Source organism: Trichogramma pretiosum, unplaced genomic scaffold (genome assembly GCF_000599845.2).
Source record: "Trichogramma pretiosum strain Unisexual culture from Peru unplaced genomic scaffold, Tpre_2.0 scaffold189, whole genome shotgun sequence".
Taxonomy (NCBI): domain Eukaryota; kingdom Metazoa; phylum Arthropoda; class Insecta; order Hymenoptera; family Trichogrammatidae; genus Trichogramma; species Trichogramma pretiosum.
In genome coordinates this window covers 1-17,518 of record NW_019640857.1, presented here as the reverse complement: position 1 = coordinate 17,518, position 17,518 = coordinate 1, and the positions used below count along the sequence as shown (strand labels likewise).

The 17,518-nt window shown below is 32.5% G+C and overlaps 1 protein-coding gene across 3 annotated transcripts; it reads left to right on the top strand.

The window, feature by feature from the left end:
* The first annotated feature begins 12,435 nt into the window (after positions 1-12,435).
* LOC106659250 (ribonuclease Z, mitochondrial-like) lies at positions 12,436-15,656 on the top strand. Of its 3 annotated transcripts, none has more exons than XM_014381682.2 (6): positions 12,436-12,801; positions 12,874-13,615; positions 13,695-14,086; positions 14,146-14,535; positions 14,600-14,943; positions 15,049-15,656. In XM_014381682.2, the coding sequence occupies exons 1-6, from the start codon at positions 12,595-12,597 to the stop codon at positions 15,476-15,478; spliced, it is 2,505 nt and encodes an 834-aa protein (XP_014237168.1). In that variant the 5' UTR covers positions 12,436-12,594; the 3' UTR covers positions 15,479-15,656. The 3 variants fall into 3 exon arrangements, with proteins under 3 accessions (XP_014237168.1, XP_014237167.1, XP_014237169.1); XM_014381681.2 differs by having other exon boundaries at positions 14,143-14,535; XM_014381683.2 differs by lacking the exon at positions 12,436-12,801 and having other exon boundaries at positions 12,874-12,958; positions 13,026-13,615; positions 14,143-14,535.
* Positions 15,657-17,518: the final 1,862 nt, after the last annotated feature.

The window sequence follows — 17,518 nt, the reverse complement described above, 5'->3', positions numbered from 1 at the left end:
GAGCAATGTTTCGCGTACGCTCAAGTTTATATTTTTTTTTAGAATACACTGTGGTGAGCAACTCTGCGAAATTTTGATAGTTTTATATTATACAGATAACAATTCTAAACGTTTAATTACTCGGCAGGTGAACCATTTGAGGGATCGATTATCTCTACATCTTCTCAATACCGCAAGTGCAAATGTACTTTTGACAATTAAGACAAATTAATCGAAACCCGAAAAATAAGTCATTCTTTTTTAAATAGATTTCAGAAATGATTCGAATTTCTGGTTGGTTTATCGTTTCCTTCAAATTGAACACTCTTATATCGCTTTTTTCTCTTTTGGGATTGATATATTTAATGTTTAAGAAAAAATTTGTCATGCACTGCGTCACTCTACTAATTTACGATTGATCGGATTCAAGATCTCGTCCAGATCATCTTTAAATTTATGAATTTCAAGTCGTATTTTCACTGTGATTTGAGTATCACCTGTAATTCAATTTATACGTGATTTATATTCACGTGTGATTGAATGCATGTACGTCGTGTTGTTTTCTATAGCGAAACACAGCGCACTCCCTTGAAACCTTGTAACGTGGAAATAAATAACTTGCATGTTGCTGAAACTGCTGTGAAATATAATACGCATAACTCAAAGTTTTTGCAATTGATCATTGGCAACTCACGCTCGAAAAAATCTAGTTACGTATAAGTGCGTTATTTCACGTTTGTACTTTTTTTCTTGAAACAAATCACGATTATCGTAAGAATTATTCGGGAAATAAACTCATGAATTAGTACAAATTTTGCTCACAAATAATGATTTTATTGCTACTTAAAGCAGCTTCCTTTTTTAAACTTGTTCGCTGCAAGTCGAGTTCACATGAAAGTAACAAGAGAGATTAATGCAATTTTAAAGTCATGCTGCTTCGTATCCACATATATGCGAGATAAAAAATGAGCTTTATTTCTCTTATAGCTTTCTTTTTTTTGCGGTCGGAATGTAGGAGGAATTTTCAGTAGAATATTGCTTCGGTAAAAGAAAGAGAGGAAATTCAAAACAAAACAACCAATGAAAAAAAGTCACGGCAACAGTATTTTATTCCATTGAAATATGCACAGCTTTAACTTTCGAATTTAATGATTTAAAGGTTGAGGCGAGATTTATCGTTCTTTTCGATTATATCGATTTTCGCCAGAAACAATATCTCCGTGAAAGCCAATTGCGTAAGGATAAAACTGAAAATTTAGTTCGCTGGCATTAGGACTCATTCGAGCAAAAATGAGCATCGCTGAGCTTTTTCCACGCTCACGCGTTGCGGTCGAGTTTATCAATATACAGCGCACGCCTCTGTCTTTTCGAGAGAGACTGCGGAATTTCACGTGCATAGGGCGCGCACTCGGCCCTCGTGTAGTCCGGGGGGTACACGCCTCTGTACGCACTAGACAAACGCGATGCAATATGCGTTTCTATTTGTGTGCACGAGTCTGTCTGAGTGGCGTATATCGAAGTTGCTGTCAAAGTTGGCCACGCATATATGCATGTGGTTTACAAAGGTTTGGTAACACAAACACTGCACGCTGAGAGAGAGAGAGAGAGCGAGCGAGCGAGCGAAAGAGTAGGACGTCAATCCCTTACGGTTCTTGCGTAAACAACGAATGCACGAACTTGTGGAGAAATCACGAGTCGACGTTCGTCAGGAATGCCGTATTTGTCAAGTCCGTTTATTGATTCAAGTATACGCGCTTCGACTCTTACGTGGCTTCATTACAGCGAAGATTGAGTAATTAAGTGCGCAGGCGAACTTGAATTTAAATTATTTTTTTATTTGACTTTTCGATAAGATTTAGTTCTCACTTACTTAAAACGTTCGATGAAAGTTTTTCGCTATTCACTGAGATAGCTGTACAGACTGATGAATAGCTGTAGAGTTTAAGAACAATTTTTTGTTGTTGCATTTTCTGAAACTTTGTGCTTTCGATCAAACTGTGTCAATCGTATTGACCCTATAATGGCTATTTTTTACTACTTTTCACTATCCTGCCTCTTTTTCGATCTTTTTTCCACATCTTTTGATACTCTTAGATTTCTCGTGGTCGTTAAATTTGAAGGCCCAATATAAAAATTTAGTGGGCTTAGTGGAAGTTGTTAGTTGACACTGTGAGAAAATTCGTGTTTTTTTTTCTAAAAAATTCAACAATTTCCAGTAAAAATGCTCACTAACACTTTTATCCTAAATTCACTCGGGGCTGAATTAAATATTAGCAATAACCATCAATTTAGGAACAATTCCAACTTCGGGACTTTCAGTTTGGTCCTAAAAATTCTAATAAAATTTTGGAACATTCATGAAAATATCAAAATTAAAACAATCATCAGCCATTTATATAAATTACTCGTACGAAAATTTATACTTGACTCTAATAGTCTACCATGAAATTAATTTTTACTCACTAGATTTATTCGAATATTTTTTTTACGAGCAAAGTGAGCGTTTCAAGTTTGCGTATAATCATGTAACTGTGAGTAGAAATAACTAAGAGCTACCAGAATTTTACTAATTTTATCATAATAAAAATTCAGTAGTTGTGATACAGCAGTTTAGAAAATACCTGACAATTAATTTCGAGTAACATCCGATACTTTACACTTTTAATTGTGGTGAATAACTATTAAAAAGTATTAATTGCAAAGAATACAAAAGAAATCTTGGACTGACGTAGTTCTTTGTAAATATTTTTTTTATTGATTTCAGGATTGGGAAATAAACATTAATATTCAATATTATTTACGAAGCTGTAGTACTCAAATCACAGTATTTGTAAAAAGAAATAATAATAATAAAACTAAAGTACCATACAATAAAAAAATACTTTCATTGTATGAAAATAATAAATGTGCACTTTACGGCATGGCATTTTTTAGTAATCAAGCATATCGACTTTGAACATTTTTACCTTCTTTCTGAGACTTCGATTAAACTTTTTCTTTACGGTTGTATGGTTACCTCTCTTGCAGTGTTCTTACGAACATCGAAGTAGTTCAGAAAAATATTTCGTGGGAGTTTTTGAAATAAGGTTTCAAAATGATCATGCTCACCACAAGCTTTGGCACTTTTATGAACTCAGAGGTGCAACTTACGTGTCGAAGTTCACGTAATGTACTAATTACCCACCCTGTTTAAAGAGTTGTGTGAACCTGATCTGATTATTAATTATTTTTCATTTTGGTGCATTTTGTGGAAAGACCAAAAATAAAAGATTTAAAAAAAAAAAAAAAAAGAAAAAAATTAAACAGAGATACTCAAAATAAAAAAACAATAGTTTTTGTTGTAATTTATCACGACATTTTAAATTCATTCGTTTCAAAATTCTGATATTACAAAAATTTATTTCACATAATTACTGATAATTTAAAGATGAACAATATTACAGAGAAATAAAATTATCTTTTCAAAAACTATCATAAGGGCAAACAAACTATTTTTACATTCTCAACATGAACAACTGAAAAATTTTTCAGTTAAAAATAAGTACAAGACGATAATTCCATCCCTAAACGTAAGAACTCAAATGTTAATAAAATTATTTTTATTTTTACGTGTAATACTTTTGTCACATATTGAATAAGTTGTTTATAAAGAGTTGATGAAATATAACTATTCTGTGCGGTTTGATATAAAATTGTAAATACAACTTATAATATCGATGTTTTTCTTGATTTATAATTTTTAAATTGTACAAAACGTCGTGTAAATTGTTAATTGCGTCGCGGTTGCTTTGAATGTAAATTTTATAAAAGTTAATAATAATAAATGATAATTTTGTTGAATAATTTTGAGATATTTTAAAAGCTTGCAAACTTTACTATACTACCTAGAGCGAGGAAATTTGTATATTCTATTTTGAAAAATAGTTCGATTTTTAATTTCTTTGTTTACATTTATGCATAGTGTTTATTTATAGAAACATTATCCTATTATTTACTGAGATATTTGGCTATGGTAGTTCATTTAAAAATTTATTAGCATAAGAACATATTACGATTAGACGTGCACTGGAAAAAACTACGAGCTAAGAGCAGTAGCTTCAAAAATGGAGCATACTCTACCTAATATATAAAGACAGACAATTGTCGTGAACGGAATAACTAATTCGCTCAGAAATGAGCTTTTGTACTTAGTGACAGGGTCTGGTGCTCTTACCACGTTGCTTCTTCGAGCAATTTTTTGAAATCCTGTCTCGCTTGATATAGGTAATCACAACTCGAAAAATTGTTATATAGGGTCATATGAGCTTGCAATCATATTTTAATTTTGACTTGATCTAAGATTTACCATATAATGAGATAGTTTCAAAATTCAACGATGAAATATGATGCTCTTTGAGTCATTCTGAATTTATGATCCTCAAACCTATTATGCAGGTACAGTCGAACGTTCCTAATTCAAATTTCACGAATCCGTGTGAAAATGAGGTTTATAAAGTAGGAAATTTTTAAATCACGGATGTTTCAAAAGAATTGGATTTGAAATATATCAGTTTTTCAAATTTTTCCTATTTTTTATTTGCATTCGTTTTTGGATTGGGCGGAACTAATCTACTATTCCCTTCATTGTTTTAGTTTATATTCAATTGTAAACGTATAAAATTATGAATTAAAGAGGTCAATGTACACAAATTTTTTTCAAGAAAAACGGAAACAATCACCTTAATTTTTTAAATAGAGAAGGTTTCTGTATGAGTTAAAGACTTTTTTTAGAAGGTAATATTTTTATGACTTAGAACAGTTTGTAGATTAAAGAGTTGAAAATTAGAGACGTTCAATTGCACTACTATAATAATTGTTTAAATTGACGATGTAACGATGCCGCTGCTTAATAGCAACTTATATGAATGAATAAAATATGAAAGAAGGCAATTTTCATGGAAATCATTGGGACGAAAATTGAGCGTACGTCGTGCATGAATGAACCGGTCCGTTGAGCTAGTTACTGGCGTATACCGCGAGATGCTCAGCACGACAAGCCCCCTAAGTACGGCAAATTTATGAATGAAAATGTATGTATATACGAAAGTCGAGGCGCGCGCGCAAACCCAGCTGGCGTCGTCGTATCATCGTACACAATAAAGGTTGAGGCAGCGGGAGAAAAGCTCGTCCGACGCGTGCGGGTCGATGGAGCACGCGCGCCCTCGCCGCGACGCTCCGATCAATACGCGTAGTAGCTCTGCACTGGCTCAGGACCAGCAGTTGCCATCCGTAGCCGAGTCCATTCACGAGGCTCTGCTCTCAAATGACGTGGGCGTTTCGCAGTCCTCCCGCTGCAGATCCATTCAACAGAGCGTCTGCATCTGCCCAACCTGTATATATGTATCAAGTTGACACACTCATATACATATAGCGCATTTGCCTACACACACACTCTCTCTCTAAACGAGCCTGGCTCCTTCGGCTCTTTTACTGCATCGGTCTTTTATATCAATGAAGACTGTCGTTCGAATACGATCTACGGCGAGGAAAAAAAGCGTAGGCGAGCTTAGTCCTCGACAAAGAAGACTTTTAAATTTCGTGAGCTATAGCAAAAGAAAAAATTTGTCGGAACAATGTGTGCTGACTGAAAAATCGTTTCATTTTCTTTCGAATGTTAAATTTTCTTGTACCGCCGATAGTTAAATGTGATGATGACTCCACAAAAATTTTATATAATTTTAATAAATAGGCGAAACTCCTTCAAACATGAATTTGGGTATTGATTCCTGTCAAGTTTTAGAGCTACATTATTTTGAATAACGCTTGTGCAATCAAATTTTAGAATCTTTTTTTTCGATATTTATCAACATAGTTATTACGTAATAAAGTGGTTGATTAAAATATTACTGGGTACTTTTTAGAATCACTCAATATTCGAATTGGCAGTTTTTAGTTGATAAAAATGAAATTAACTATTATACATGGGCTAAATGTTGGAGTAAGGTTCAATCCAAAAACGCAGAGAAAAAACAAGCTTCTTGTGACTATCACCCATATACCGACTTATAGAAATATGTACCTTGGATTGTAATCTTTTTAATTTGTATAAAATTTATTTACTGATATTATTTCAATTCTACGTAGATTTAAAATTTAAGAAGAAATTAAAAGATCTAAACACATATCGTACATAAATGTCAGGTTTATTTATCAATGATTTATGTATCACATTAATAAATTATAATGCTTGATACAATTCTATGGTTGAAATGGCTAACAAGATAACTCCATTTTTCGTGTTTTCGAGAAAAACACGTTTTAAGTTGCGCACGAGAGCCTAGCTAAACGCGGACGACTAAAGATCTGTACCTATGAGTGATCTTTTGACCCATATATCTATTAAATTGAAAGTGTGATTGCGTATCAGAAAATATGAACTTATCTCGTTAGTCCTTTCCCCGCTTTGCAGACAAGTCCACTTCTGCGGGAACTGGTTTTCGAAATCGATGTTTTGCCGGCATCTCATGATAAAAAATATATCCTACAATTCTACTTTGTAAAATATTTCTCATGTATAACTTTATAAAAATTTCAGATGTGTCATTTCACGTCCACTCTCCCAGTGTCGCACAGCTCGGCATTATTTAGTCGAATCGCTAAATTTGTAACTCGCTGTAAAAGGTATTTAAGTATGCACCTAGAAGAAAAAAGTAACCCAACATTTCGATGGGTAATCGCCTCAGCTTTCCGAAGGTCGTGTCAGATTTCCCAAAATTGTCCGCTTTACTCGGGAAAATCGCTGGAAAAACTTTAGAGTCGATTATCTCAAAAACTTAATCTTTTTAAATAGTCTGGATCGAAAGGCCAGGAAATTTTCCATTGGTATGTACATTTTCCAGAGAGGCGTTTTTTGATATTAGTGAGATATCGCGAGAGAAATAAGAAAAAACGTGGTTTTAGCGCTTGCTGCGCTGGCCGGACATGCAAAAACCGCGAAAAAAAATTACGTTTCTCTTATTTCTCTTGAGATATCTCACTAAAATCAAAAATGCCTCTATAAAAAATGTCCATATCGATGGAAAATTTCCTGTCTGTATCTTTCAATCTAGACTACTTAGAAAAATCTTAAAAATGAAGTTTTCGAGATAATCAGCTTTAAAGTTTTTCCAGCGATTATTCCATAAAAAACGGAAATTTTCGGGAAATCTGACCTGACCTTCGAAAAGCTGAGGCAATTTACCATCGAAATATTGGGTTACTTTTTTCTTTTAGGTGCATACCTAAATACTTTTTATAGCGAGTTACAAATGTAGCGATTCGACTATATAATGCCGCGCTGTGCGGCACTGGGACAGTTGACGTGAAATGGCTCATATATAAAATAAAAAAAGTACAAAGGTATGACTGAAATTATTTATACATTTTTTGAAAATTTATTTTATTACTATTAACCTTAAATAATTATATGATATACCGTCGGCTAGTGTTGTTTATATCATCGGGACTTGAGAGCGCTGTATTATGAGTTCATCTACATTTATGCCTATGTATACTGCTGTTGCGTCGGAGCAAATCACACGCGGTAGTTGAAATGTTTATTTAGGTGCATTTGATTAACACAATAGTAAAAATCAAATTTCTTTTAAAGTAGATGATATTCGACCATCCACTCCAGTAGAGTAAATCAAAGTAGATTCAGTATTGCAGTATGGGGATTGCGGAAGTGGACTTATCTCGTTTGGCCGGGAATCGTCTGCAGCGAAATGGGCTTATCTCGTTAGGCACGGTGTTATATTTAACGATAGGTGCTATTTTCAGCTTTTGGTACACTTGTACCTTAAAGTAGACATAACATATAGGTAATTTATGTCATGAACTCGATTTCGAAAAAATGGAGTTATCTCGTTAGCCCTTTCCACCACAGAATTACATCTCAAATATAATCAAGACATAATAAATCAAGACCCATATTAACTGATTCTAATGCTTCGTTATGATAATTATGATTACAGTTACACTTAATATACAATATGTACATGCGAGCACGAGAACTAAGACGATTACATGAATATAAAATCCTAGAGTCTCTTCAGGACTGAAACAAAAACACCAAGAGAATGCTACATCAAAACAACTTTATGCGTTAATAATTTTGAAATTGAAATTTCTTGATTCATATTGAAATTTTTATATCTTTCTTTTGACACCAACACTTTCACCAAAACCTCACACAACCTTCTTATTAATTTTGATTATTGTATGCATGAAACCCTTACACATTGAATAGTATCAAAACAAGTGTCAAGTTGATATGTGTGCCTTGAATTTGGTCATGCGAAAAATGTTCTATTTGTGCGATTTGTCGTCATCGTCGCTTCGCGCAGAAACGCTATGCTACTGATACTATTTCGTCTGTATTTTAAGTTTTAGTTTAAGAACAATATCAAAATATAAAATATAAATATAACAATATATTTCATTAACAACGAAGACGAAAACAGTAGAATGGATGGTGCTGGTTAACTGGAAGACCCACAATCGATAATCCTAAAATTTGGAAAGGCAAAGCAAAAATTTGGACATTGAATCTTTTTCAACTGTGGTTTTCACTTGCTGGAAGTCCCTGTAATCTGCGCGATCGACGAGTCGGTGGTTCGAGGCCCACAGACGCCACCGATTCTTTGCTTCTGCACCTTTTTCTGCGACGCATCGTAATTGGTCGTAATTGATTTTCGTTTGTCTGCTCGCATAAACGGAATAGATCTTCGTCGCTCATGTATTCCGCCACACGGTGACAAACAGTATATGGAAGGTGTAATTTACAATGATCCGTCATAAAAAGATCGGCTACCAACCATTCCAAGTGCGGCCTTATTAATATGTTTGCCAAGTGCCTTTTTGTGATGATGTTCACGTGCTTACACAAAGTATCGTCCATTGCAGGCAAACGCCAATTTTTAATACCTTTTATTATCGAATAACCTTTGCTGTGGCTCATTTGATAAATTTCATACAGCGAGACGTCTTCGGTTAACATAATCTTTGTGGTGCGGGCAATTTGAGCTATCAAATCATCAATTACATCCTTTGCCTCAAACAGGTGGTAATTATCCGGGTTTACATTCCCTAATACTCCAGCTAATTCTAATTCCTCACATTTTTGGTCCATATAATCTTCAGGTTCTTGTGTAATATAAAATCCATAACTACAATGAATAAATCGTTTTTGCAAGATATGTTTCCCATATAATATTTTGGTCTTAACTTTTAATCCGTTATACTCTTCCCGGATAAAAATAAATCATTTAAAAAAATTATTCAGCAATAAATTATAGCTATTATATTAGCAAAATAAAATGACTTACTTGACGGAAACTCTATAATATCTGCGCCGATGAGATGATCGGTATCATTTCCTCGAATTTTCATCCAATATTTCATCATCCTGATCGTCTTGCGTGTAAACTTAAATTGTATCCAACCGACTTCAGCAAATGAGCCATCTCAATCATATTGAGAGTTATAGGATAATTTTTCAATTACAGTGGTTTAAATGTCATTTTAAACAAGTTATCCTCGTTCAAATTTCAATTCGTGTTTATTGGCCTCGGTCGCTAATTACACGTACCCTGAAACTATTCTGTTTTTCGCGGCCTACGACCGTAATATACTATTTGCTTACTTTTTATTATTGTGTGAAGTTTTGCATTTATATCGATACGTAATAGTGTTAGATGTAAAATTACACAAGTAATTCATTGATGAACTTCTGTGGTGGAAAGGCATAACGACTTAAGTCCATTTTTTTGAAAATCGATTTTATGATGAAAACGTCTATATTTAGTGTCTATTTTAATGTACAAGGGTCAGAATAGACGAATATAGCGTCTAGCGTTAGTTGCAGCATCGTGCATAACGACTTAAGTCCATTTCGCGAAGACTGGGGAAAGGCAAAACGACTCAAGTCCACCCTTGCGAGTTTCAAAATGCTATAGAGAGTCTAATTTTACTTGAAAATGAAAGAAAATGATATTAGAATGTTAAACATAGCTCCACACTCTTAGAATGTTGTGAATTACACTATATGATTGTTACATTTGATACGCGAGGGGCAATTTTCTCGATTTTTAGTTTGGCCTTTTTTCGTTGCAAGATTTGAGATCTGACGGCAGTATAACGTTAAATGAGCTATCTTATCAATGTAAAATCATTAAATGAGGTTGTGCGAACAAACTGCGCGAAATTATCGATATTGAAAAAAGTGTGACCGCCAGAAGTGGACTTAAGTGCAAACCGTGGAAAGGCAAAACGACTTAAGTCCATATTTTTTGCTCCCTATCATCGCTATGATGCGCCGTTCAATTTCATAAGTACATAGTTCAAAAGCTACCTCATAGTAGCTTAAAACATCATAGGTTCAGACCTCAACTCATCCGCGTATAGTTAGGCTGGCACAATCAATTTAAAACGCGTTTTTCTCGAAAATACGAGAAATGGACTTAAGTCGTTATGCCTTTCCACCACAGACTTATTTTACCGATTTCTTGATTATTCATAGCGTTATTCACGTAAACTTACTCTCAAGTACCTCCAACTGAACAAATACATTAATTTTATTGAAAATTTTTACACGTATGGAATTTTAACACGTTTTACACGAAAAAATTCAGGCACATTCTTTGCACAATTCTAATACTTTTATCCCATATTGAAAAGTTGAAAAATAAATTAAAGACGAACAAAGTGATGGATGATTAAAAGCCAGTGAATCAAGCGAAACTGGCAAACAAAGTGGAAATAGATACGTACCTCCCAACATGCGTGATGGCGGTAAAAAAAGTGTCAACTCTGCTGTAGATGCAGCGCAAAGATCGACACTGTAGCGATTAGAATATCAAATCTATTGGACAGTTCCACAGACGCCGATCTGGAAGAATTGATGAAACAATTTGGCACGATCCAGAAACTTTATTTAGCCAAAGAAAAGACCACGAATGCTTGCAAAGGCTTCGTTCGTGTTCGTTACAAAGCGAGACAAGATTCAGTCGGAGCCGTTGAGCTGCTTAATCGCCACGACTTCGATCATTTCAGAGAAATTCTCAAGATAGAATAGCATGTGTTCCTTTTACTAGTACTTTTTTACAATATATGGGCGATTGTCCCGAAAAGCTTGTTTTTGAGGTCCTGCCCTGAACGCAGTTGAAAATCGTGAAATGACGCTACTGAAATATGCGGAATAGTTAGATATCAGTTATTTCTAACTTTTACATATATTATTGGACATTTAAAATAGTATATTACTGCCCTAGGCCGCGAAAAACAGAAAAGTTTCAGAGTACGTGTAATAAGCGACCGAGGCGAAGCCGAGGCCAATAAACACGTACTCTGAGGCTTTCTGTTTTTGCGGCTTAGGCCTGTATTATTTAAAAACAGTCGAAAATATCTTTGTTGTCATGCATCCAATTTTAAGAATCAGTCACACATTATACCCTAAAACTGAATTTTTGCATCTGTTTGTCATGATAATAAGTATGAATAATAATACACAAATGTGTTTTTTAATCTTAATTGAAATCCCTTGATTTTTTGGGATTCTTCCTAAAAAGCTACCCGAAAATAAAATTGAAAAAGTTTAAATTTACGTGTACAAATATATGAATTTTAAGAACATGAACAGTTACTACGAATATATTTTAATACGGATTCTTCAATTTTCCTTTTCATTTTAATACAGATATTAATCAGAAGTTCTATCTAGTTTTTGGCAGTACTATAATATAAACAAGAAATTAGCTTAAATCCATCACATTTTTCTGGTTAATAGGAGATCATATGTACAAATAACATTTTTTATAACTGTGCAAAAGAAATCATGTGGTAAATTTTAAATCATTCAGTCGATTATCTTTTCATTTCAAAATTGTGACTTTTTTGTAAACAAAACTTTAAGTTGAATTTTAAGTATAAGAAAGTGTATTTCACAGAGTAACAAAAAAATTAAATTAATAAATGACGACGTATATTAAATGTTTATTCGTTTGAAACTCATTATTTATCATATTATATTCGAGTGAAAGTATATACAACAGAGAGAAATTGGAAACTATTTTTGACTTTGATAAAACATATTTCATTCCTTTCATTATTAATTAATTACTTATAAAACTATTTTTTTTTTAACTGCGAAGAATTCATTTAAAATTTTTGGAAACACAGTCAGCCTTTAATGATATTCATTTTTGATACAATTTTGTTAAGTTAGGAAATACTCAAAATAATTAGTTTTTTTTGTTTTTATAATCTCAAGAAGAAACTTATACCGAGGTCAAAAAGAAATAAATCTGAATTTATATCAAATATTCCGGGTCAGACTACTTGTACTTTAAATGGTTAATAAGATGCCGCGTAAAGTGGGTAAGGAAGAAAATTCAAATAGTCGTCTGCTACGATCAAACGACACTAGTGCGTATCATTTTCGTGCACATTGCTCTCTCTTATTGTTGAGGCAGAAAAAATGAAATAATTCAAAAAACAGTAAAGAAATTGTCTATATTAAATATTTCACGGCATCATATGTGATATAGTCATACAAAATTTGAGTTTGTCAATCCTGTTTCTAATTGATAAATAATAAACATGGTCTTCAGTAAACTTAGATTAACTGCCAAAGTTTATTCAACTTGGGTTAAAAATTATGCGATTATTCGAAGTTATAGCAAAAACAAATTTCGACCATTCATTACCCCAAAAGATCAACGTGTTTATTTGTTAGAATTGCAAAAACAGCGAACACGTATGAAAGCACAAACTCCTAGATCTATACCATCAAAAATATACCTCAAAGTAAGTATAATTTTGAAAATTGATAGAATTGTGATTTACTTAATGTTATGATACTATTATGTATTTTCTTAGATAATTGGTAATGGAAGTCATGCAGAGAATAAAGCAGTTTTACTTGTCACGGATAATACGCATTACCTTTTCAATTGTGGAGAAGGTACGCAACGATTATTCAATGAACATATAAATAGATTGACTCAGATAAATCATATATTTATAACCAGACCTTCATGGAAAAACTTTGGTGGTTTACCTGGAGTCACTCTTACTATTCAAAATACAGGAGTCTCAACAATTCAACTACATGGCCCTAAGGGTTTGATTGACATTATTGAAGCAACCAAAAATTTTGTAACTTTGGATGAAATGAAAGTTGTTCCTGCTGACACTGATCATATATTTAGAGATCATGTTATGGCTGTCACATATGTTGAAATGAAAAATCCAAAAGTAGTTAGTGAAATTCACAATGAAAATAATTCTTATTATGTAGATAACAGTGTACATACAGATATTAATTATTATGACTATAACAAAACCAGTATAAAAAATCGTACTCCAAATCATCTTACAGCAACTCCTCCTAGATTAATAATGACTGATAAAAAAAGAATAGATAGTATCATGACTTATATCTGTAAAATACATCCAAAGCCTGGAATGCTAAACTTAGAAAAATGTGTAGATGCAGGCATTAAACCAGGTCCAGATATATCAAAACTCAGAAACGGTGAAGATGTTATTCTACCAAATAATATCATTGTTAAAAGTAAAGATGTTTTTTCATCTGATCATCCTGGCTCTACTTTCATTGGTAAGTTGTGAATTAAATAAGTTCAATTATAATTATAATTAATATAAATTTTAAGATATTATAAAATACTTTTTTACAGTCGCTGAATGTCCAAATGAAGATTATCTTGACATTTTTGTTCAGAATCCTTCTTTTATAAAATATCAACAAAACAATAATCCAAAACAAGAAGATAGAGTCAATCATATTATTCATTTCACACCTGATAATATATTATACAATCCAAAATATCAAGAATGGATGCGTAAATTTGGTTTGGATACTGAACATATAATAGTTAATGAAAGTAATCAAGATTGTGCTAGTGAAGGTATGCACAAAATGCAACATCAGCTTCATTTAGTTCATCCTACTATATTTCCATTTTTTGAAAATCAACAGTCATTTTCTCAACAAAATTCTGATAATCTAAATAAAAAAGAAAGTATTGCCAACAACACTAAAATAGAAGACGATGAAAATAATTTAAAGGTAAATATAATAAATTTTCAATAAATAGAAATGACTACATTGTTTTTCATTTTAAGCAGGTTCCAGATGATCTTATAATAAGAAATGTGAAAACTCTCAATTCTATACACTTACGACCACTCACAGGCTTTGAACCAACTCATGTTTGGCTGAATCCTAAAAAATATGTGAAACGGGCATTCGACACTGATGGTTTTCTAGATGCTCTTGCCGAAGCTCAAACAGAAGTTAACGCTGCAACAAAATTTTTAGATAATAGCGAATATCCAAAGCTATTGATGTTAGGAACTGGCTCTTCAGTACCAAACAAAATAAGGAATACAAGTGGAATGTTATTGCAACTAGACGAAGATCGCAGTATTATTTTAGATTGTGGAGAGGGAACATCAGGACAAATAATTCGATTTTTTGGAGTCAAAGGTTCTGAACGTATATTTAAATCTATAAAGGTAATATTAATTAAAATATAATGTTTAAACAAATACAAATTGTAATGAATGAAAAAAATTTCAGGCCATTTACATCTCTCATTTGCATGCTGATCATCATTTAGGACTAATTGGAATCTTAAAACACAGAGAAAGATTTACAAATGAGCATTTATTTGTACTAGCACCTCAACAAATAGCTTCATATTTAAACTTTTATCATAATCGTTTTGAATCTATTACTAATCTAATAAGATTAGTTTCTAACAGAGATATTTTACAAAATAAAACAATTTTGTCTCCCATTACATCAAAGGATATGTATAATGCCCTAGGAATTGAAAATATTAGTACCTGTTTTGTAACACACTGTCCTTTTGCTTATGGTGTTACAATAACTTTGAAAAATGGCCAAAAAATAGCTTACAGGTAAAGTTAAAGTTTTCTAAATAGTAATTTTTATAATTTTAACATAAAAAATATTTTTCTTTCAAATATTAAACTTGATTTTTTAACTTTCATTATTTATTTCAGTGGTGATACAATTCCATGTAATAGATTTGTTGAATTGGCTAAACACAGCGATTTACTAATTCACGAAGCAACTATGGAAGATGGTTTGGAGCACCAAGCCGTGATAAAACGGCATTCAACTATCTCTCAAGCAATTAACATTGGTATTAGAGCTGAAGCTAAATTCACGTTACTAACACATTTTTCACAGCGTTACAGTAAATTACCAATGCTTCCGGACAAAGATCAATCTAATGTTGATTTTAGTCGCATTGGTGTCGCTTTCGATTTCATGCATGTGAGTTTGTCACAACTCAAATTATTGCCAATTATTTACCCATGCATTGAAGTTTTGTTTCAAGCTTTTAAACAAAAACTAAATGATAAGGCATCAAAACGAGAATGGTTAAAAGAACAGACGGTCAAAGCCAGTGCCTCTAGAAATAATTGAATATTTTTTATACTTAAAAAAAGTAAGCAGGCAAATTTTACATCGTTGGTTACTGCTAAGATGTTATTGTTGAATATTGTACGAGAGATGGTATATTTTCATTCAATCCTATTTAAGGTTGATTGTTATGATCCATGCGGTTGTTTGTAAAAATGTACATAACTTTGTTATTCTTCTGACTGTTTAAAAAATAAATAATTGTTTACTTCTCAAATGTATGATTCTACACTATTTTTTAATTTTATCACGATTGGAATTGTCTGACTTTTTCCTAACATAAGGCTACTTACAGATACATATATGCAAACAATTAGCATATTGCAAGATAACATTTATCTATTGTCTTAAACTATTCTTTTTAACTTTTGATGCAAAAAGTACCTTTGCAACGATTGTCAATTTTTAGTTGTATTTTATTGATGCATTAGCTACGATTTGAAGATTGTAGTTCTTTGAGAACTACTGACTGCCTGTTACAAGTTTCTCTCGGTTTATTTTCAGAATTTTATAACTCGAACTGTTCACTGTTCCAGTCATTTGCAGACATTTTTGATTTAATATTATTGGTATCTTTTCCTAAAAATTAAGAACTAAAGCAATATGAATTATGCCATTTAAAGTAAAGATATTGATGTGCTACGCGGAATTCGCTTAAAATGCATTCAAAATCAATAATTGACGTGATAATGAACAAAGCCCATGTTTATATTGTACATAACTTTTTTTAAAAGGTACGCACATTCAAAATTAAAATTGCACTCGATTTTACTATTTTACTATTTTTACTAATTTACTATTCAAAAACTATGTTTTTTCATAATTTGGTAGCGATTTACGATAGGGATTCGGAATTATAGGATTTTATAAAAGAATAGTTAAAATACTAAAAATTGAGTCGAATTTTTCTTTCGAGTGTAGTAGGCTCGGATAACGACGCAGTTCACTCACATTTTTTCAAAAATACATTTCTGAGGATTACCTAGTGATGATTTTTATCAAAAGCTTGATGGTCCTTTCGGTAATCAGAATTGGAAAATTAAAAATAGGATGAGTTTAATTTTGATACTTTTATAAAACTCATAAAAAAAATTGTTTTCAAGATAAGAAAAAGTTGAAAATTTAACGTAAACATTACCAGGAATGGCAATTTTCAAATTTTCATTCATACGAATATTGTGAAGCTAACACAAATATTAAAATCTCATGAGATTTATACTCATGTATTTTATCAAGAATACGAGAAACATTCTTACCGTCGCATATTTTGCAACAATACTACAAAAGCGGCAAGGATTTCTACCAATTTTCTTTATTTGTATATAAAACAAATAATCATACAAATTTATTGAGATTATTTCAGTTGTGGACGCTGTACGACTTACCATTTGTACCTACACAGGCGTAGCCTGAACTGCAGGATTATCAATTATTTAACTTTTCGCGATTGTGTAGATACAAACGGTAAGTCGTACAGCGTCCACTACTGAAATAATCTCAATAAATTCATATTTCGGGCGCATAAAGGTAAAAATTAAAATAAACCCTTATAAAAATTTCCTATAGGATCTCGCGAAATTCCTACAGGAGTCCTATAGGATTCCAATAGGAATTTTGCGGGATCCTATTGGAAATTTTTATAAGGGAATGATCATACATTTTGTGCAATATTGAAACCAAGTCGAGATCGAACACAATTTTGGGAAATCCTTCCATAATTTTAATTGCAAAGCACAACTAAATCCTAATTCACGAATATTTCTTTAAAAAGTTTTTTTACGCAGGTGAGTATTAGACAATGCTTTTATTAAATTACCGTTTGGCATTCGTACATTTACTCCAAGCTTAGCGTCATTTACTCTGATTACAATCATTAGAACATTGTTCGTATATGTAATCTATGCAAACCCGAACGAGTGAATACAGCGCTAATAATTTATAAGTATTTATCATTTAATTTTCAAGTTTTGTGAGTTTGATCTACGTATGAAGTATGTGGTGGCCTTGAAAAAGGCCGATTGTTTTAATTGTGAGATGGTCAAG